Genomic DNA, 22,310 nt, shown 5'->3' with positions numbered 1-22,310 from the left:
GCAGCCATGCTTCATTGCCCAACAATTAGAGACAAATTCCTGATTTTACCATGTGTTTGTAGATCGATCGGTTCATTGGTATCCGGTCTCTATGGGCTCCCATTACTCCTTTACAAGTGTTGCTTGCCAATGATTGCCCAAACTTTGCAGGTTATTTCTGCCTTACAGTGGGTCTAAATCATCACTTTCTTTTCCACACCAGTAGATAGTCACGGTTGCCACATCATTTCTGGGTTTCAGAACGCTAATTGCAAAGTAATTCTTGCATGGTTTCACACTTGCACTTTCTTGGTATTCATGTAATTGTCTGAGTGACTCCTCCATGAAGCTAATTTGCTACTCATGTACTTATGACTCCTTTATTCTGGCTGTACGTGCTTCCTTGTTACGCAAGTCTTTGTTTTATTCCATGTTGGAGTGCTCTATTCATCACTCGGTAATCACATTATTTTCTGACTTACCCTCTGAGTTGTTGGCTCTTCTTTGGTACACTACCATAAATTAACTTCTTCTTTGGACTGTTTGCATTTTTCTGACACTAGAGCCCTTGCAACAGCACATGGCTCTCCTTTGGGGCGGCCCTTTCTTGGAACACAAGTCCTTGCCTGAATTCACCTTGGTTCTCCCATCCTTGTCTGACTCTTTCTTGAGGTTATCAGTTTTTTGGGGGATATACATGTCCTTCTATCACTCCTACTCGGAGCCGTCCATGTTTTCTTGATAATCATGTCCTCAGAAGACTCCTTCTTGGAGATGTCTATTTTCTATTGCTAGTCAGTACTGCTTGGGGCTGTTGTACTTTCTTGGTACTTGGGTCCTATTCTAGCTCGCCCTTGGGGTTCTCCATTCTTATTTGGTACTCACATCGTCATCTCAATTATTGGTAGTGTCTGTACTTTCTTGATGTCTGCATGATTTTGTACTCCTTTTAGTGGTTGTTCATGATTCTACGATACTCGTACCTTCGTCTGGCTACTGCTTGAGGTTGTGTGTTCTTCTTTGGTACTCTCGTCTTCGGCTTGCTCTTGGGTTGGGGCTGTCTGTACTCCCTTGGTTTGTGGCATCATCTGACATTTTACCCAGGTCTGTGACATTGATGGGGAGCTACCGTGAGACTGGTCCATCGTATTCGGTACCTTAATTTGTGGAAGAAACAAATATCCATTCGGTGATAAACAAGCTCTTTCACTCTCTTGAACCTCAACGCCCTCTCTACCCCAGTTTACCATTCTTGCTAACAGTGTGCAATTGTCAGACCAGTTTTTGCACTCTCAAAAATGTTACCAGGGACTTTAAGGTACGCTGTTACTGTGGCATAGGGTTGGGATAAATACATCAGCTGAGAGAGAGATCGTTGATGCTCTGTAAGCTGGTCGTGATGGACAAATGAGAAAATCCTTTTGAACATTCACCTTTTTCTAGCTGCTCATTCTTGCAGCTCCTCCTTTTATCGATAAAGTGTGTAATACCACCACAGAGTAGTCAGTGCCAAAGTTCTGTTAAAATAGTCATACGTAAAGGGCTGCAGATTCCACCTCATATCCTGCCTCAGATTCTGATTAGACTGCCTTCCAATGGCACAACTGGCAGTCCAGGTTGGCTATTAGAGTTGTTGCATATGACGTTGTACCTTTTGCTGTTATAGCAAACTCATGTCACAGGGATCTACTTTATTTGTTTATTTTTTATTTTAAAAATGTGTTTAGCGGAGCCAGAAGGAAAAATCCATTATTTACACATCATAAGAGGAAAAAAAAGAGAAATTTTTGCACTGTAAGCAAATCCCATCCTGATTAAGCACATACTAAATAGACATAAATTAACAATCAGCAAAATGATCCCAGACCCTCGAAAATTTCTTAATTGCCTCCACCCGTTTAGCATAAGCTTCTTCAAAACATTTTGTACGTTTCATTTTACTCAACCATTTCTCAAACAATGGTATTGTCACTGATCTCCAGTTTTGCAAGATCAATTGACAGGCAACTAACATAGCAAAAGCAAGTTGTTGCTATTGGATCTACTTTTAATATTTAAATGTGCTAAAGACCTTATCTCATTCTCTGACCCTTACAGGGCCTGTGTCACATTACTTGGGTTCAGCATTCTGCTTCAGAAGTACAGCTTGCACTCCTCACCCACAGCATCTACAAAAGGGCAGAGCTTCAGGAAGTCGAATCAGCAGCCATTTGCTAAGTAAATCTTCATTGAATTTGAGAAGAGAGCCCTTTTACTATCATCACACACACACCAGGTTTTGCATTTTCCGCACTCAACCACTGGAATGCAAGCAATACGCTTCCACTGTCTGGGTAACTGACTTTGCCTTCCATCTTCTGCAAACCAGAGGCATTCCAGTGGATCCCCCTCTGCTTTATAACTAATAGTGGGAGCCACATCTGAAGATGAACACCAGAAGACATCCGCTCCAGCATTTGCAGAATCTCCTTTTCAATGTGTACATTATGTCCCATACATTTTCTCACACTACTATGATCTTGAAGTTACTACTTCCTCTGAGTGCAGCCTGAAGCCCTTGATGTTTCTCGACATGTGCGCCAATTAAAAAATGCTGTTACTTTTGACCACCATGTATCCTCACACTGCGTGTGCAGCCTCTGGTTGTTGGCTCTCCTTTTTTTGCCTTCTTATCCCTTTCAAATATCCCTCTGCTTCCCTTCTCTCCCATCCTTTGCATGCCTCCTCTCTCTGAGCACAGTCTACTTTGACACATGCATGTTTGCCTTAGTCTCCATTATTGTATTTCTGCAAATTGCCCACAACTCATTAACAAGATCACAATCTCCACTACTTCCTCTGAAAGTCATACTTGGGCAAAGCAACAATACCTAATCGTCTCCAATGTATTTATTAATCTCACCAGCCATGTGCAGGAGCTCACACACTCCCACTAATGATCACAGCTAACCATCATTAATTTAGTCCACCACAAAGAAACTGTAATGACTGCGTGGGATCGTTTGCTTGCGGTCATGAGACTAATCCCAGGAACAAACAGTAACCAACAACACTGGACTAACCACTAATCCTGGGTTCCGGAGTCGCATGCTCCCCGGCGTAAAACACTTCAACACCTCATCAGGGATGGTAAATGCTATATAAATGCAATTGCAATTACAATTCCAAATGGGATGATTGAATACAATAACATTTACAGTTTTGACATAGCTTACTTTACAAGTGAGCAGTTAGTCCAAACCTTAAGTGAAGCCATACAACAGTTTGCTCTTAGGCACCTTAGAAAAAATAATTAACGGTTACATCTTCATGTCATTTCAGTTGCACCTATATTTTACATTTCAAAGAAATAGTCTCTAGATTAATCTGGATTCTCAGCTTTTCTAACCCTAATCGGACAGGATGCAGTGTTTATTCGCAGATTACAAACTATTCGTCACCCATCCAGGTTAACCTTAGACACATCTGTCAACATCCAGCTGGCTCTTTAACATAAAGTAAAATGTGGATCACAAATATACCTGGTAGTTACCTACATTTTATATATGTACTAGCAGCCCGTCCCGACGTTGTCCGGGTATGAAATAGAATGTGTTTAATAGGCAAGGGAAATTTATTTTAAAATCTCGCGTTAGAGAACATTTTTAGCATGAAGTGTCACAATAGTTAGGCATGTGTGCGCAGATACTGTGTGTACCTCAGAGTAAGAAGTATTAGCAGATGTCTCTAGTGTTGATGTACTCCACTTCCATAGGTAAGCGTGTGTGAAAGTGCATTCAGTTGTAAATTTCGTGTCCCCGCAGGCACGCTGAATCGCGTCATCCCCCGCTTGAGGCCCGGCTCCAGTTTTGTTTGATGTTGTGCTTGTGGTGTAAAGTCGTTGATGCAGAGAGTTGAGTGGATGACAGCGCGTGCTGGAGACGCTGCGCGTGTGGGAAAGTGCAGTCAGTTCAAAGGTTAGTGTCCCAGCAGGTGCGCTTAATCGCGTCAGCCGCCGCCTGAGCCCGGCTCCAGCCCTGGATGATGTTGTGCGCCTGGTGTCAATTCGTTTATGCAGAGAGTTGAGTGTGTGACAGCGCGCAGGAGATGCTGCAGTTAGTGTCCCCGCAGGCACGGTCCTTTATGCACAGAGTTGACTGGCTGACAGCGCGCAGGATACTGTGCAGTTATTGTCCCCGCAGGCACGATCAGTCGCGTCTGCCCCCGCCTAAGCCCCTGCAATTGCCGCGCCCATTGGCCACACCCCTTGCTCCCACGCAATTGCCGCACCCATTGGCCTTGGCCACGCCCCTGGCCCAACGCACAGGTTTGTTTTCCACACGCCCTCAAGGCACGCTTTTTTTGGGGGGGATAAGCCACGCGATTGTTGCAGGTTGTCGCGCCCATTGGCCACACCCCTTGCTGCCGCGCAATTGCAATTACCGCGCCAGTTGGCCTTGTTCACGCCCCCAGCACAACGCACACGTTTAAGGAACACTCTGTTTTTTGTCGTCATGCGGCGCCCCGCCCATGCCCACGCCCACAAGGGACTACTTTGCTGGTAAGGTTCTTTTACCTTTCAAATGTATATGGTGGACATCTGTATAGCCTATATCCTTCTGCTGCAACTGCCATTTCCAATGCTGTATTGGGTGTTGCGATTGGTGCTGTGGTTCCTGAGATTACCCGCCCCAAAGGTTTGGGCTCTCTCTTTATAATATTAGTATAGATATAGATATATAGGTCAGCCTCTGTCCCGTATGATACCGACGATTATTACAAACCCCGTTATTGTGAGTAATCACCACCCTAAAGAAAATTTTGATAATACGAGCTCTGAACAAAAGAGACATGTCGAACACACAGGGGATTATTGGAGAGAGAGAGTCAGCCGCAGACGTAATGTTCATGTCTGCGAAAGACAAACCCATAAGAACGGTGAAATTAATGACATCGCTAACACCCAGCAATAACTTAAAAATATTATTTCAAAGACTTGAAAAGCTGCAAGAGAGAGAAGTCAGGAAATGGTGGGAGGCCACCTCCCTCCAACGTTATGCCGACTGCAATAGAATTCCAAGGGGATTATGCATTTTCACCGTACCTTCGTACGAAAATCCTGATCCAGCTCTATTAAAAGAATGGGCGGAGTACACAGCAGAATCAGCAAAAGGAATGGTACGCATGCTGATCAAATATGCATGGTCTGATAGAGAGAAATGTCTGAAGGAAATTGCGGACCTGGAAGAACAGATTGCAAAAGTAAAAGACATAAAAACCAGCAAAGAATTGAGAAATGCCCTGACCAAACGATTGAAGGAATATGAATTGGGGATCAGGAAGCAGAAACAAACAAAATTCCAACATGATGAACAGGACTATCTGACAGGTAGAATCCTAACCTTTGCACGAAAATTCGATGCTACGAGGAAACGTCTTGCACAAGGAACTGTGAGCACCACTAACATAGAGACCTTGGAATCTGAGGTAGAGATGTCGGACGGGGAACAGAAAAACGTTCCCGTAGAAAAAGAAAAAGCAAATGAGACACCTTTTTTCGATGAGTACCAGATAATAAAGGAAACTCGGCAGAGACCACAGCAACACAATCATCCACCCCTACAAAGCCAAAGAGGAAAATCAGGAGGGGCAAGAGGGGGATTGCTGCCAAACGCCTCACCAAGAGTAACGAGGAGTACATCGAGGCGCAAAAAGTGGTAAACAAATTGGACGACAACAATATTATCAACCTTTCAAAGAGGACACTAACTGATGATGAAATTAGCGTCCTAAAGAAAGGTTTAAGTTTTTGTCCTTCAAGCAAGTTCGATTTGGTCAACACAAGAATTGACTTATTCAGGTACATTAGAAAACTCAAATTCCAAAAGATCTTTCTCTTACATCCGAGAGAGATGGAACGTGATATGGACTCAGTGGGCGGAGATGAGAATCCTGGGGTGATAGGAGAGGGGCTTTCGGACACACTTTTGAATATCTTGGCTCCCACTCAGGAAATTCTTGAAATAAATGGTCAAAGCCAACTGACTGAGAATATTAGTACTATGCAGGTTCGGGATCCAAGTAATCTGAGGAACAAATCAAGGAAACTACCTAATGCTCCAACCTGATGCCATAGATGTTTTCAATGAAGCAATCCTAATGGATCTGGAGAAGTTGGCAAAAAATAAAATGGATATGAGACTTTCAAATATAACTCGGAGGGAATGGGAAGCCATCAAATCCCTAAAAAATGACAAAAGTATTGAAATCAAACCCTCCGACAAAGGGGGCAACATCGTGATTTTTACAAAAGATAATTATGAACAGGAGGCTTTAAGACAACTAAAAGACCCTGAGTGTTACACTGTTATCAAAAGAACTGAGTATGTCAAAAGTACAATAGACTATCAACTGATGCTGGAAGGGTGGAAGGAGGAGGGCATGCTCAATATGGATGAATTTTTATTCCTACAGTGTGAATCACCAGTACTGCCCACCTTCTACCATTTTCCGAAAGTCCACAAAAATACCAAAAGACCACCAGGGCGGCCGATTGTGTCATCCATCGGTAGCCTAATGGAGAATACATCACGTTTCATAGACTCATACTTGGCACCTATTGTGAAGGAATTACCCTCGTATGTGAGAGATACGCAGGACTTCCTTCCGATCAATGGACAACATCATGTGGGAATCCAATATGCTTCTCATCACACTGGACGTTGTCAATTTATACACATGCATAGCCCATGAGAACGGACTAGCGGCAACTAAATGGTTCCTTGATAGGAAACCGGAAAGATATCAGAAACATAACCTCATGCTATTAAGTATGATGACATTTTTCCTGTATAACAACATTTTTCTTTTTTCAGGACAACTGTATAAGCAAACGAGGGGGACTTCCATGGGCTCGTGCTTCTCCCCCAGCTACGCGAACTTGTTCGTCGGCTCGTGGGAGAGGCACGAGGCGTGGGGTGAGGCCCATCATCACTGGACTGAGAACATACTTATGTGGACGAGGTATATAGACGACCTCTTTGCTGTTTGGCGCGGCGACCGTGCCTCGGCCGAGGAATACATCTCCGCCCTGAACAACAATGACTGGAATCGTAAATTCACTAGCACCATAAGTGCGACTAGTGTTTGTTACCTGGATCTGGAGGTCTTTATAAACAATGATCGCCTCCAGACAAGACTGTATAGAAAACCCACGGCGGGGAACGCGGTACTCCACGCGTCCAGTCATCACCCAAAGAGCTTGATTCAAAATGTTCCCTATGGTGAACTCCTACGCTTGAAGCGTAACTGCTCAGCGGAGGGAGATTTCCAACTGGCCACATTAGAAGCCAAACATAGATTCCAAAATAGGGGATATTCCAACAATACATTGAAACAAGCTGTAGAAAAGGCATCTAAAGTCAAAAGGAGGGACCTTCTGGTGGTAAAACCAGCTCTAAAGTGCGATGAACCGATAAGGATGATCACAAACTACAGTACTAGAGCAGGGGAGTTGGTCTATATATTTAAGAAAAATTGGCACATTCTAACCACTGATAATGTGCTGAAAAAACACCTCCCTGAAAGACCATTGATCATGTATCGACGGTGCCAGTCACTAGCAGATCACCTAGTCCATAGTCACTTCTCCTCTAGAATACAGCCGTTAAAATTGTCAAAAGCTAAAGGATTTTTTCCTTGCCTACGCTGTAAGGCTTGTAAGAGCAGCAAAAAAGTTACTGAATACCCAGGGAGAACTAATGAGGGAAAACCCAATAGAGAGATCAAAAAACTCCTAAATTGTAACTTGGAGTTTACCATCTATTGCCTAGAATGCCCCTGTAAGAAGAGATACATAGGGAGTACGATCAACCCTACAAAATTGAGAATTCTTGAGCATATGCGTGCCATCACGAAAAATGATAGATCTTATCTAGGGAAGAGGTGTGGCGCCGCGGCTAGGGCGACTGACTCCGGAATCTGGGGATCACGGTTCGATCCCCGGCTCCGGCAGCAGATTAGCCCAGCACCATGTGACTCTGGGCAATAGCTTGCTTAATCTTCCCGACGGCAACGGGTGATTGTGCGCTTTACAAATGTGGATTATTATTATTATTATTATTATTATTATTATTATTATTATTATTATATTATTATTATTATTATTATCTGGTGGCACGCCACTTTGCAGAGATACACCAGAGCAATAGGGACCTTTTGAGTTTCTATTGCATAGATCAAATTGATCGCTCAGAACGAGGGGGAGACAGGGTCAGGGCACTCCGAGTGATGGAGTCAAGGTACATCATTGATCTCAAAACCATGGCCCCATGGGGGCTCAATAATGACGAGGAAATGTGGGTACACCTCTAAATCCGACATGGGATCCTGTCGGATAGTAGTCCTGAAGAGTACGGTAGTTTGGGAAAGAATAGCGAGACATAACAGATACACATCATCTTTAATCCAGTGCGTAATTTGACTGTCTAGTAAATGTATGAAACAGGAGGAATAGGCCCATACAGGGCTATATGAAGAAATACAAAGAGGGACATTAAATTGATAAACTCATTGTGAAGTACTATTGAAAACACGTGCTAAATGTAAACAGTATAAATAATCATGTTGAAAAGTCCCTAGTGCTGTCCAGAGTGCGTATGCACTTTATTTTAGTTGCTGTAGCAACAGTAGCATACTGTTTTTAAATGACCACTTGAGCACTTTATTATATTTCATGTTAACCCTACTAATTGAAAAGGTATAGATATGTTCAAAGATGGCCACCACATTTGTGAAAGCTGCATTAGGCACCGTTTCTATGTTGATGAAGCTTGTGGGCAAATTGGAGGGTTAAAATGGCGACTTTGTGTGTACACTAACTGACACTGACGAAGCTGCAAAGCGAAACGCGTCTGTCGAGGGTGAGGGGTTTGTAATAAAACATCTGGTGATGGATATCTGAGTGCTTGCCATTTTTTAACTCAACCGAGTTAAAGTGTTTTTGAATATATATATATATATATATATATATTGATACCCCTCGGTTCCTTTTCGCCAGAATTTGCAGCGCTCTCTCGCCGGTTCGTAAATCCCCGCGGCAGAACCACGCCGCATTTAAATCCACAACCAATTCCCCCAGCTGGGAGAAAAACGGGACGAACTCGCGTTTGTCTTCACTTATGTGCTTTTTTATTTAATCCTCACATCATGGAGTTTCTGAAGCAGGCAGGCACAAATCTACGCATTTCGGGATAGCATATCCTTGTTCACGACCAATTTGGCTCCAGGCTCTCAGTCTCAATATAGTGAGTCACATTATTACATCATTTCCTGTTTGATGTTATTTTGGCCCTCGGCCTTCTGGATGATGTCATTTTTTGCAATTTCTTTTATACATTTTTTTTATCCGTCTGCATAGCCTATGTCCTTCTGCTGCAACTGCCCTTTCCAACGCTGTATTGGGTGTTGTGATTGGTGCTGTGGTTACTGAGATTACCCGCCTCAAAGGTTTGGGCTCTCTCTTTATAATATTAGTATGGATATGGATGACAAGCCCAGCTTTTCTCAGTTGACTAAACCCATGCCTAGAACAGTTATTGGTGCAAAACAGATTAATACATTTACTTGCTTGTTGGGCTACTTGGGGATAAAACCGTGAAGACTCTTATAACAGGTGTGCAACCGGAATGTCTACACCAGACTATTGATAACGCAGAATATCTAGGACATATCAAAACTAAAACATTGACTGGTAAGAATATATGGTATACATATATATCTTCAAGGTGTGTAGATGTGGATTCAGGAAGAGTGGGTCAATACTTACCATATATACACTCACCTTTCCATATTCTGTCCATGATATTCTTGTACCACAATATTTTGGGGGTCGATAACCAACAAATTTTTATTTTGATTTTATGATGTACAACACTGATAGATACAGCGTAACAGAGATACAGCAAATTCTATTTGTCAGTCATATTACAATTTCGGTAAAGATAATGAGGAATAGTAGGATATGGTTGCTTGAAAGTTGGTACAGGTAAACAACAAGCAGAGTCAAGAAGACATTCTTTGTCACAAACAGAGGGACAGTATAATGGCTCAGTTTGAGCAATTAGTAGTATACTATTGAACTGCGCGTGCCCGCTGTATGTAAGACTACTGCTTAATAATGCTGAGTGACCTGCTAGAGTGGGATAAGCTCGTACGTAAGGGATATATGAAGCCTCCATCAACTAGCAGGGAAGGTGAAAGGGTAAGGGAAACTTCAATGTGGAGGGGCACGAGCGTTCACTGAGGATAAGTGTATAAGTGGGTTAAGAGGTGTGCAGAATGGGTGGCGTGAGGGGCTGAGGGCAGCTGGGCACCACATCCCCCAATACGCCTCAGTCCCTTTTAGGGGTAGAGAGAGAGGGGATGTGTTGGGGGCATGGGTGGGTCCACCGAGTGTAGGGGGCCCTGTGGGGCCAAGCAGGATTAAGATTCTTAATAAATCATCAGCTATTCCGTGGCTAGAGGGCGAGAAGGACTATGAAAGCGGTGGGGGAGGGGTAATCCCTGTTGGCGAGCTCCTTGCACTGTATCAGCATGGTATCCAAGGCTGCGGCTATGGGGTGCTTAAGAATTCACTGAGCCTCCTTCAAGTGTAATGCGGAGCTTTCCATCTCTCCCCAGCGGAGTAGTGCCCGATACCAGTGGGGAGGGTCAGACGGTGTTGGGCACATCAGTGCATAGTTAGAAGGCACTTAGCCAACAGGAGGGCAAGGTTGCAAACAGTGTCCACACCTTATGGTTCTTTCTTCTGGGAAAAATGTATCCCAGGAGTTTAATGTTGTAAGTTATGTGACAGTGGCCAATGAGGTGTGTATGGAGTGTGTCAGCCTACTATTCTAGAGGTCGGCTGCCTGGGCATGATATCTGGGGCTGGTGAGATTAGCTGTGGGGAACATGCTGTTTAGCCAGGAAGGCATGAGATAGGCCCTGTGAAGGATCATGTAGTGAATATATATGAAGTGTGCATTCCTGGAGATGACATGGGGGTACTCAAGTGCTTTGACCACTTGGTGTCAGGTAGGGTCCTCCTACTACACCTGTCGAAAGTGCATCAGCAGGGTCCCAGTGTGTTCCCTGATAGCTCTGTATATCCATGTGATAAGGTCCGGCCCATCCCCCATGGTGTATAGTGTATGTATCACCATGTGGAAGGTGGTTCCTCTTCTACCATGCCCCACAGTGACCTAAGTGCCCCAGCAGATGCCCATCCAATAAGAACTGTCCCGGAGGGATGTCATAGTCCTGGAATAGCTGGTTGAATGTGAGGATCTGAGCGTCATGAAAGAGGCCTCCCACTGTTTCTGTGACTGTTTCCATACTGTCATCTGGTCGGCAGTAAAATGCCCCAAGAGTCCCAGTAGGCCCTTAAGGGGTATGGCAGGGGAGTAGAGGAGTATCTGTTTCGGCAGCTGGGTGACCCCACCTAGGCATTTCCGGGTGACCCACAAATGAAGGGCCCATGAGAGATGCATCTTGATACTAGAATGTAGGAGCCAACATAGTATATGTAGGGAAAGGGGGCCTTCCCCCATATTGGTTTCATAGAGATGTATGCCAGGCAGCCACCAGGACACCCACTGGAGCTGCGCTGCAAGGTAGTAAGTCTCGAAAGGTGGCGCTCCCAGGCCTCCCCTACCTACGAGCATTTGGAGCTTGTTAAGGAAAACTCGGCCCCTTCCACTATCCCACAACAGGTTCCACAGTACCTGGTGCAGGTCCGCCAAGAACAGTCAGTTGGGAAATACCGGAATGTTGACAAAATAGTATAACAGTCGGGGAAGAACGATTATTTTGGAGAGTGCAACCTTACCCGTTAAGGCAATTGGTACCCGCTGCCATAACTGCATCTGAGACTCGAGGGCCATGGAAACCCGCTGCAGGTTGCCTTAATATAAATCCCCCTGGGAATCATATAACCTGACCCCTATGTAGCAGACTGCTGGTGCCACACATATTAATGGTTCCCCGCCTAGGCGAATGTTCTACGGCGGGGCATCCCAATGGAACGAGAAGACGCCCGGTTTCCCCCAATTTACTCATTGACCTGCCACTTCCTCGAAGTCTTGGAAAGCCGATGAGATTGAGGCTGCAATGGTTGATGGATCCTGAAGGTACAACAGCACGTTGTCTACATAGAGCAACACATCGTGTGAGGTCCCATCTAGAGGGATGCCCCATTGCTGCCCCTCCAATAGGTAGCGAAGGGCCAACTGCTTCTTTGCGATGGCAAATAGGATTCGAGAGAGGGGGCATTCCTGCTGCGTTCTGCGGCCAATGGATAAGGGGGGCGAGATCAGGTAGCTCACAGGCACTGGGGAAGTCAGGTTGGTGTACAACAGTTTCATGTATGCCAGTCGGCATTGACTGAGACCCACCTCCCACAGGACTTTGAAGAGGTAGTAAGCCTTTGACTCCTTATCCTGGGGGTGGATATTCTATACATATTCAGTGTTACCCACAATGAGCATCCTCGACATACTCATCTCTGTAAACAGTTAAGTGTCTTTATGTGAATATGTCTTTCTTCTTGAGGAAAAATATAGCTTTTCCACTCAATTACAGAACAGCCCTTCTAATCTTTTTAATGCAACATCATACCACAGGCTGGACTCTTCACTTAGGAAAAAATAATGTCTATTCCAATAAGCCCTGCATTTTCCTTTTTGGAGTTTCAATTTGATCCGCTAGCACATAAATGCCTCCTCAACAATGCAAATTACTAAAAAATAAAAATGAGGATTTTTTCCCCAGAAATATCTTCTTCAATTGAAGATGAACCACGTTTTTCTGTGTGACCTTGTCATCTGTCCGTAAAGTAATTCAGCAAACAGGCGCGGCTCCTCCATAATGACAGAGGAGCGTCACCCCGTGCTCAGAGCAGCAGATGAACAATAAAATAGATAATATAACAATTTTATTTTAATTTTATGTTTCCCTGACTACTGATCCGGTGTGAGTCTAAGGCTGGGCGGGGCCAGGTCATGGCAGGGAGGAGGAGAGTTGGGCTCTTTAAGTGCGAGTGTCATTTAGGCCGGCCGTCTTCGGACGGCGAAACCGACATGCGCACTTAGATTTCTCCAACCCAGCAGTTTTGAACAGCGAGTTGAAGAAAAGGCGCAGGCTCCCTCGTTTGATATGCATCAATAATAACCATAAATAATATTAAACAACAGATCACAGCAGAGAGAGGTAGCCAACATCCACTCAAATCAATAAACACTTTATTATAATGGTTTCCACACAAAGTTCCACTACAACAGGAACGTGAACAATGTGTCAGATTGCCCCCGAGGGAATGGTCCTTAACTACTGGTTTTCATATCTGTCACTTGTAATTCATCATAGAATGCTGATTTTCACAACCTATGACTATATTGGCTTTAGACACAAAGTCACACTTCTAAAGTGACATTAAACGCAATTTGTAGACATATGCCTCTCACAACTCATTTGAGTCGGTAACTATGATTGAGTGTTGTTAAAGACAATCAAAATATATCATTTAGAAAAACAACCTAGATTGATGACTTATGGGAAGCCAAGGTTGCCGACTGCCAGTGCCACACCAAAGCTGAATATAGGCACAACCGAAACACTTTGTTAGATCTTAAACCACCCACAAAAAGAAAACACCTACATTTTGAGTAGACATTAGACTTTAGTATAAAATTTGAAATAGGCACTAGGGCATTTTATGACATGTCTTACGTTGTACAGGTAAAATACCAACATCAAAATCATGACTTAAGTGCCTCTAATGATAAACTTTGTTTTTTCAATATCAATTCATGATCTTATTCTCAAGATTTTCATTGAATCAACAGAAGTAATTGTAACAAAAATATTGGGTCACCTGTAATTTTCACACCTTACATTTTAAAAGTGAAAGTAACAATGACTCTCCCCTGTGACGATCCAAACCTATTTGAAGGCATTGAGGACATAAATCCTCTCACATTCAGGCATGTAACTGAAGCATAACCTTATATATAAACATTGAAGACATAAATCCTCTCACATTCAGGCATGTAACTGAAGCAAGAAAGCCTCCTGGTTCACCGACGAACTCAAGAACTCCAAGAAAGCCTGCCGTACCCTCGAAAAAGCCTGGATCAACAACCAGACCACAGACAACATGACTACCCTCAAGCACACCACCCGCAAACACCACCAGCTGATCTGCACCACCAAGAAGACAGCATTCAAGGAACGACTGGACAACAACGCCCACAACAGCAAGGAACTCTTCAGCATCATCAAAGAGCTCTCCAACCCCAGCGCCGGAAACAACAACATCACTCCCTCGCAAGACCTCTGCGACTCACTCGCCTCGTTCTTTCACAGCAAGATCGCTGACATACACAACAGCTTCGGCGCACAAACCACGCACCCAACCACCGAGCCAACGCCCCCCACCACCACCCTCAGCGCCTGGACACCGATCAGCACCGAAGACACCACCCGCGTGATGAACACCATCCACTTCGGATCACCAACCGACCCCTGCCCCCACCACGTCTTCAAAAAAGCCGACTCCATCATCGCACCCCAACTCCGGGACATCATCAACACCTCCTTCAACACCGCCACCTTCCCAGAAAGCTGGAAGCACGCCGAGATCAGCGCTCTCCTGAAGAAACCAACAGCGGACCCCTCCGACCTCAAGAACTACCGTCCCATCTCGCTCCTCCCTTTTCCTGCCAAGGTCATCGAGAAGACCGTCAACAGACAGCTGGCCGCCTTCCTCGAGACGAACGGATCCCTCGACCACTCGCAGTCCGGCTTCCGAGCCAACCACAGCACCGAGACCGCCCTCATCGCAGCCACAGACGACATCAGATCCCTACTCGACAACGGGGAAACAGCGGCCCTCATCCTCCTGGACCTCTCCGCAGCATTCGATACGGTCTGCCACCGCACCGCACCCTAGTGCAGCGCCTCAACAACATCGGAATCCAGGAGAAGGCACTGGATTGGATCATCTTGTTCCTCACCGGAAGAACCCAGAGGGTCCGCCTCCCCCCGTTCAGATCCGAGGCCACCGAAGTCATCTGCTGCGTACCACAAGGATCATCACTCAGCCCGACCTTCTTCAATATCTACATGAGCCCCCTCGCAGCCATCGCACGCCAACACAACCTCAACATCATCTCCTACGCCGACGACACCTAGCTGATCCTCTCCCTCACAAACGACCCCGCCACCGCCAGAATCAGCCTACACGATGGGATGAAAGACGTCGCCGAATGGATGAAAAACAGCCGCCTGAAACTGAACTCAGACAAGACGGAAGTCCTCATCCTAGGATCATCACCCTCCGCCTGGGACGACTCCTGGTGGCCCCCTGCCCTGGGCACCGCTCCCAAGCCAACGGACCACGCACGGAACCTGGGCTTCATCCTGGACTCCTCCCTCTCGATGACCAGACAAGTCAACGCCGTCTCGTCATCGTGCTTCAACACCCTGCGTATGCTTCGAAAGATCTTCCAATGGATCCCCACCGAAACCAGGAAGACGGTCACCCAGGCACTCGTCACCAGCTGACTGGACTACGGAAACACCCTCTACGCCGGAACCACAGCCAAACTTCAGAAAAGACTCCAACGCATCCAGAACGCCTCCGCACGACTCATCCTGAACATCCCCCGACGCAACCACATCTCCGGACACCTGAGAGACCTGCACTGGCTCCCCGTCAGCAAGAGGATCACGCTCAGTCTCCTCACCCATGCACACAAGGCTCTCCACGACCTGGGCCCCAGGTACCTCAACAACCACCTGACCTTCTACACTCCCACCCGCCAGCTGCGATCCACCAGCCTCGCTCTCGCCGCCGTTCCACGCATCCGCAGAGCCACCACTGGAGGAAGATCCTTCTCCTACCTGGCAGCCAAGACATGGAACTCCCTCCCCATCCACCTCCGGCTGACCCAGGACCACCCATCCTTCAGGAAGCAACTCAAGACCTGGCTCTTCGGGCAGTAGCAGACCCCCCCCCCCCGCGCGCCTTGAGACCCCTCCGGGTGAGTAGCACGCTTTACAAATGCTATGATTGATTGATTGAAGCAGAACCTTGTATATAATCTATGGCATCAAAAGTAAATATTCAAATTACTTTTGTCCAACTTTTTTTGCTAGAGTGCTAAAATCAAGGAAATGTGTAGAGGCACTTCTATACATTTTTCTACTGAATAAATCGATGAATTTGCTTAGGTACTCGTGTATTTATTGTATCCATTGCTAAATATCCCAATTAGTATTTCTAAAGCTGTGGAAACACACAATTTACTTTCATGGTAGTCCCTCAACATTGCAATACTATTTTTCATGATGTTTATATTTGCCCCCATAAAGAACTGAGTAATCAATTTATTATTGGACACATAAGCCCGCTATAGCGTTTCTCATTGAATGGTTTTAGGTAAGGATTGCAGTACTGTGATTGTTGTTATTCTATTATTGTGGGAAAAAACTTTCTTCTAAAATGGTATGAAACTGTACTCCCACAATAGATGAAGCAGTGGGGCATATTTACAAGGGGATATCACCACCAGAACGTTACTTTTAGTGACGTACTGGTGGCGATATACCTTTCTCCTTATTTACAAGGCAGTGCTAAGCCACTTAATGTGACTTAACACCACCTTGTAAATAAGGCCCCTTTCATGCTTCACTTACAATGAAAGGGGCGGGCAATAGGTGTTGGAGTGGGCATTCCACTGCAACACCCATTTGCTTTTTGACACTGCCCCATATTTACAAGGCTGGGGCAGCGCCAAAAACCAAGACCAGGGAATAGCTGGTCTTAGACTGGCAAAATGAAAATAAATTATTAATTCTACTCTTTTTTTGCACTTTCCATATGTGCTGCATTCTGCAGCACACATTAGAAGAGCAAATCGCCTTTTAAGATTGTTTATGTGCAAGAAGGTGTCCCTTCCTGCAGCGCGTGCACCCTTGCAACATGGCGCAAAGGTGCCTGTACTGGCACTAGGCAACTTTATTAGCACCAGCACTAGGGAAGCCACAGAAGTACGCCGTATTTTTGTAAATATGGCTCATACCCACGTTTTAAAAATTTCCGATCATGGAGTTACCAATTTTGGTGTAACACTGCGCTCCGACATTTTGATGTAAATATCCCCCAGGGTGTTTGAAGCCCCACAGTGCCCTATGCAATTGTCATGAATTTCTAGGAATGTTACCTTCAGCCACAGGAGTGTATTTTATAAGCTGATTCCTTCTGCATCACACAAGGATGATGCAATATCTCTTTCCCATAGCAATTTTTAGTATACAATTTCATATCCCGTTTAAAGCCCCTACTCCATCCTTCCTCAGGGCTCACTGTTTTCGATGATGTTTTCTTTGTCTGGGCGTGTTTATAAAATATTTAATATCTTGGTGAACCTCCATACCAAAGGAGAGATTCGACTTTGCAAGTTCTCAGAGGTGTGGTCCCTTTAAGATTCATACATCAGAATGTTTTCTGTTTTTTCCAGTTACAAAATCTAAGAGCTTCCCCCTCCGGTGAAAAGTGTAGATTGTCCCACATGTTACAGAACGGCAACGGGGCCTATGTTAGCTGGAATTTCCTGCAGTTTTGTGCCAGATCCCCATTCTCTCGAATAATTGAGGTCTTTGTTTATTTGGTGGAACCTTAGGGCTTGATGTATGTGGATTTCATTCATTAAAAGTGGACGGATTTTTAGGAATGGGATCTGATTTTGTGAACCTACCTATGTATCAATAGGTTGGCTCACAAAATAAGGAATTGTAGCGAGTCACAGATCACTGTGCCTAATGAATATTTAGGAAGGTTGCAATGTGCGACTCACCCCCCTTGATCACAATTACAGGAATGATGACCTGTTAGGGTCAGCAGACCGCCATGTCTGTGATTGCATTAAAATAAAGTAAACTTTTTTTTAATGCAATCTATTTTTCTTAAAGGGAACAGGGCTGCTATTAAAAAATAACATTTGCATTTTCCTAAAAGTTTGTTTGACTGTTGGCAGTCTCTCAGAGCGCTGGTTACTCCCCAACATTTTTTTTTAACATTTACAATACTAATGGGTTACCACTCCAACTCGGGACTCAGTAATTTTCCAATGTTTTGCTACCAGATTATGGTTACAGCATGCTACCTGTCTGCAAATGTGCTTCATTCTGCACCTCATCACAGGTGTAAAGTACTATGTAAATTCAATTATAATTCAATGCAATACCTTGGCAGCTGAACATGATGTTCTCCCAGCTTCTGTACGCTGTGCACCTAGAGCGAGTGCTGTTTCCCACACTGTGGAACCCGTCAAGACATTTGTAGTGCACCACACTCCCGAGGTTTGTGGTTTTATTCCAGATCATCTTGGAGTGAGGGATCACTGGAGGTGCTCCACAGTCTATCTCTGAAAAGGGAAAGCAGATGTTTTAGTAAACATTCAGCAAAGTTGTGGTTGATCTATCCACGGCTCAGATGCTGCTACAGTTCTGATTACAAGGACCAGGTAGAAAGGAGGCTGCTGACCAGCAGAGTGACAGTAAAACAGTCAAACTGTCACCAGGTGTACTGATTGAGAGAATAAATGACCCATCATAACATATAGCTGCATTAAATCTGATTAGTGGTATAACTAAAACAATAACTAGCTTTATGCATTGGTGGCAGACATCATGATGCCACCCAAACCTGGGGTAAGTAAAGTTTTGTTGAGTTGAGAAGGTTATAATGCAGATCTTTGGCGACACAAGTGCAGTGGTGCTACCACTAAGAGTGGGCAAATATTGCAATATGAGCATTTGGATGCACACTTAAATCAAGTGCAGGTATGTCCCATCGAGAGTGTCAACCAAACCAAAACTGTGAGGCGATTTGGCCAATATTTATGATGTCAGCAACGCAGGCTGGCTTTCCCTTGCAGGACTTGACAAATCGGCACACCATACAAAGCTTCCCCGCTTTCCTCAACTTTTTCCTATTGTCTGCATATTTTACCACCTTTTTCCAAATAGCTGAAGGTTCAGTTGTTCATATCTTATCTATAGGCGAAAGTAGTGTACAAATGAAGGATCATTCTTGCACACAAATGGTCACTGAAGGTGTTGAGGTGCATTGGCTATGGACTTGAAGAAGGGGGCCAACAATCACCAAACTTTAGCTTCTTTTATCCCTCCGCTATCCTTCTCACTCCAAATAACCGACTAATATCCCCCACTGAGATTACTTTCATATTTCATCATACTAATTCACCACTAATCCTTTATGGGCTTCCGGAGCAGCGTGCTTCAACACCCCATCAAGGGTAAAAGCGCTATATAAACACAAACCTTTTTTCCTCCTCTACCCTTCTGCTATCATTCCAAATCCAAATAACTGACTAACCTATCCACCACTTAAAATGTACTTGCATGTTTCACTATACTAATTCAATACTAATCCTCTATGGGTCCCGGAGTAGCGTGCTACTCGCCGAAAAAACGCTTTGGCGCCTCGTCAGGGGTAGTAAGCGCTATATTAATGCTATTACAATACAATACAATGTTTGCCAACTTTTTTGACCAACAAAAGAAGCCAACATTTGGGGTTCAGGCCAATGTTTAAAGACGATTCACCCAACCCTAACAACTACCTATACCCGACTAGTGTCTGCCCTTGAAGTGATCATCATAGGTAGAAATAAGTTAAAATTGCTACTACTAACTTGACTTAATTCTTCACTGAATAAAATAATCTATTTTCGGAGCACCAAGGCGCTAAGGAATTGACGAGCATTTATCGATAACATTACAAGTTTCACATTTATCCCACATGCTCAATGTTGAAGGAGCTTCTTAATCAACTTTTAACAGCAAATATGTGTTGCAAGTTTGTGCCAGGGGATACCACCTGGGCCCGGGTTACATATCAGATGCTCTGTCCCTATTCGCGCTGCAGTGATCCCTTAACTAGGTGCACTGGCACAGACCGTGGCAGTGAATCCGATTGCACACAAAATGCACTTTACTCAGTGCAGGCACAAACTCTAACCATTTGCACAGCCACATAGCCTTTTACTGCAATAGAAAACCCCAGATTGAAACCGTAAGTCCATCTCTCCCTTGAGCTGAACATGCCTCTCTCTGGAGGGGCACAGGAATCTACCACGAGTGGTGCAAGGCATCACCGCAGGTACCTACAGAAGAGTGCCTGGGGGCTCCCTTGGAAACCTGCAAGCCTCTCCCATGCAGCACCCTTTGGGGTGCAGTGAGTGTGTGTCACCTCTATATGGCACACAATCAGTGTGAATTCTAATATGCTCTTTGCAATTGTACCTGTGTCTGTAATATGGCATGGGTGGAAAGTCATAGATGTACCTAATTTTCATAGAGCCCCATTCAATGTAAATGAGGGAACACATCCTCCAATCCTGCCAGCGCAAAATGTACACTAGCGCGCTCCATATTACAAAAGAGGTTACACAAGCATTTGCGGCCACTTCTATAATACCAAAGTGCCATGGGATGCAAGAAGTAGGCATAAATGCCTGTTGCTCCCCATGGCATTTGGTGCAGTAGAGCCCCTGGGCTTCAAATAAAACCTAAATATTTCCTGTGTCACCATCTCCCTAAGTAGAAAATACCCTAAGGCTGAATCTATGAATCCTAGACTTACTATGATTGTGTGATTCACAAGACGACTGATTGTAGTACGGAGGTCCCAACATGAGTGCGACGGCCCCTTGTGAAACGAGCCCACTATGTATTCAAGGCCAACCAGTTGGGGCAGAGAACTCTACACATAAAAAGATAGGCCTGCCCTATCTTTTTATGTGCAGGGTTCCCCAACCTGACTGTGGAGTCTACTCAGCCATAAACTTACTAATACCTCGTAGTTTGTGATGCCAAAAAAAAAGCGTAAACATACACAAATGTGTAAGTTTACCTTTGTGATTCAGGGCCTATAAGTGGGAAGATGCATTGGAATGCTTGTGAACAGCCACAGGTTATGGACGTGAAGATGTACCCAACATTCTCATAAAAATGATTGTGGGTGGCTCAACAAACACACCAACTCATTCATCCTCATGTAAAACTCCTGTCTGCAAAAAGTTTAGTGGTAGAACATTTGGACTTTCTGAAGAAGATGGCCAAATATTCCTGAAAAGTTTCTAAACTCTCACGTTCTCACAAGCATTAAACTCTTTTACACCTACCTTCTGCATGCAAAGTGGAAGTGGGAACCAATATCATCTCTAATAAAAATGTTGTAATGAGCTCATGATTAATATGTTAAAATAAATAAATGAGAGCAGGGTATCAATGGTTTTTTAGTAGCCGACCTCCAACCCTGCCAAATGTTGGGGTTGCCGAACACCACCGCAACCTAGTCTTGTTTCTACCTTACCCCTCTTTCTTCCATCACCTATACTTCCTGCCTCTTTGTAGCACTCTTACTGGTTCTTTTTCTCTCTTTGTCACTGTTTTCCTATTTTTCCCTTCCTCCTACTTTCTCCTTTATCTTGCTCCTCTTACTCTTGGTCAAAGACTAATAATGAAAAATAGGTTTTGGTCTCCAAAAATGAGAGCTGGTGTCACCCACCTGTAACCACTGGCACAAATTAAGCACTGAGGGACAGATTTACTAACCTTTCATGCAACAGCGCAAAGCAAGTTGCTGCGCTGCATTGCATGAAGGGTAGAGAGCTGAACTGTGCCCTTTTTACATAGATATGGCGTTGTTCAACTCTCTCCCTGCGCTGGCACACTTGTAGATGTGACTGCCTATCACCAAAGTAGGCACTGTTGCGCCATAGTGCAAGGGTGCCTGCGTTGTTGGCCGAAGTTTTGTTGTGCGGAAAGGGATACATACCTTGCTGCACAAAAACTATCCTTTGAGGCATATTCCTCTGTATTTATGTTGCATAATGCAGCACACATAAAAAGAGGAAGTAATGAGGCGAAATAAAGATATTTCACATCGTTACATATTTCTCCTCGTTATGCCAGCCTCAGGTAGTTGCACCATTTTGGTGCCAGCCCAGGTTTACTGAGTTAAGTAAATTGGGTTTTTATCAAAATCTATAAGTGGATGCGCGGGAACCCCCATACGCCACCCATGGATCGCCTCACTGGCAAAAGTAAAACAAGGCAGGGCCGTGTACTGTCCTTTCAGTACTGTACTTTTTTCTTTTACGAAGACACGACAAGCCATGCAAATCAAGCTTTGCATGACTTAGTGTATCCCAGAATTCATTTTGCATTGGGCTGTGTCAAAAACAGTGACGCAACCCAGATGCAAAATGTTATTGAACCTG

At 44.6% G+C, this 22,310-nt stretch overlaps 1 protein-coding gene across 4 annotated transcripts in view; it reads right to left on the bottom strand.

Moving 5' to 3' along the window:
- SUSD1 (sushi domain containing 1) overlaps positions 1–22,310 on the bottom strand; it is a 678,087-nt gene that overhangs the window by 368,781 nt on the left and 286,996 nt on the right. For all 4 annotated transcript variants that reach the window (XM_078676643.1, XM_078676646.1, XM_078676644.1 and 1 more), the window contains one exon: positions 18,246–18,425. In XM_078676643.1, coding sequence (XP_078532769.1) covers positions 18,246–18,425 — 180 coding nt within the window. The remainder of the gene's footprint in view (positions 1–18,245; positions 18,426–22,310) is intronic.

This window comes from Lissotriton helveticus, chromosome 2_1 (genome assembly GCF_964261635.1).
Source record: "Lissotriton helveticus chromosome 2_1, aLisHel1.1, whole genome shotgun sequence".
Classification (NCBI taxonomy): domain Eukaryota; kingdom Metazoa; phylum Chordata; class Amphibia; order Caudata; family Salamandridae; genus Lissotriton; species Lissotriton helveticus.
This window is presented reverse-complemented; position numbering and strand designations above follow the sequence as displayed.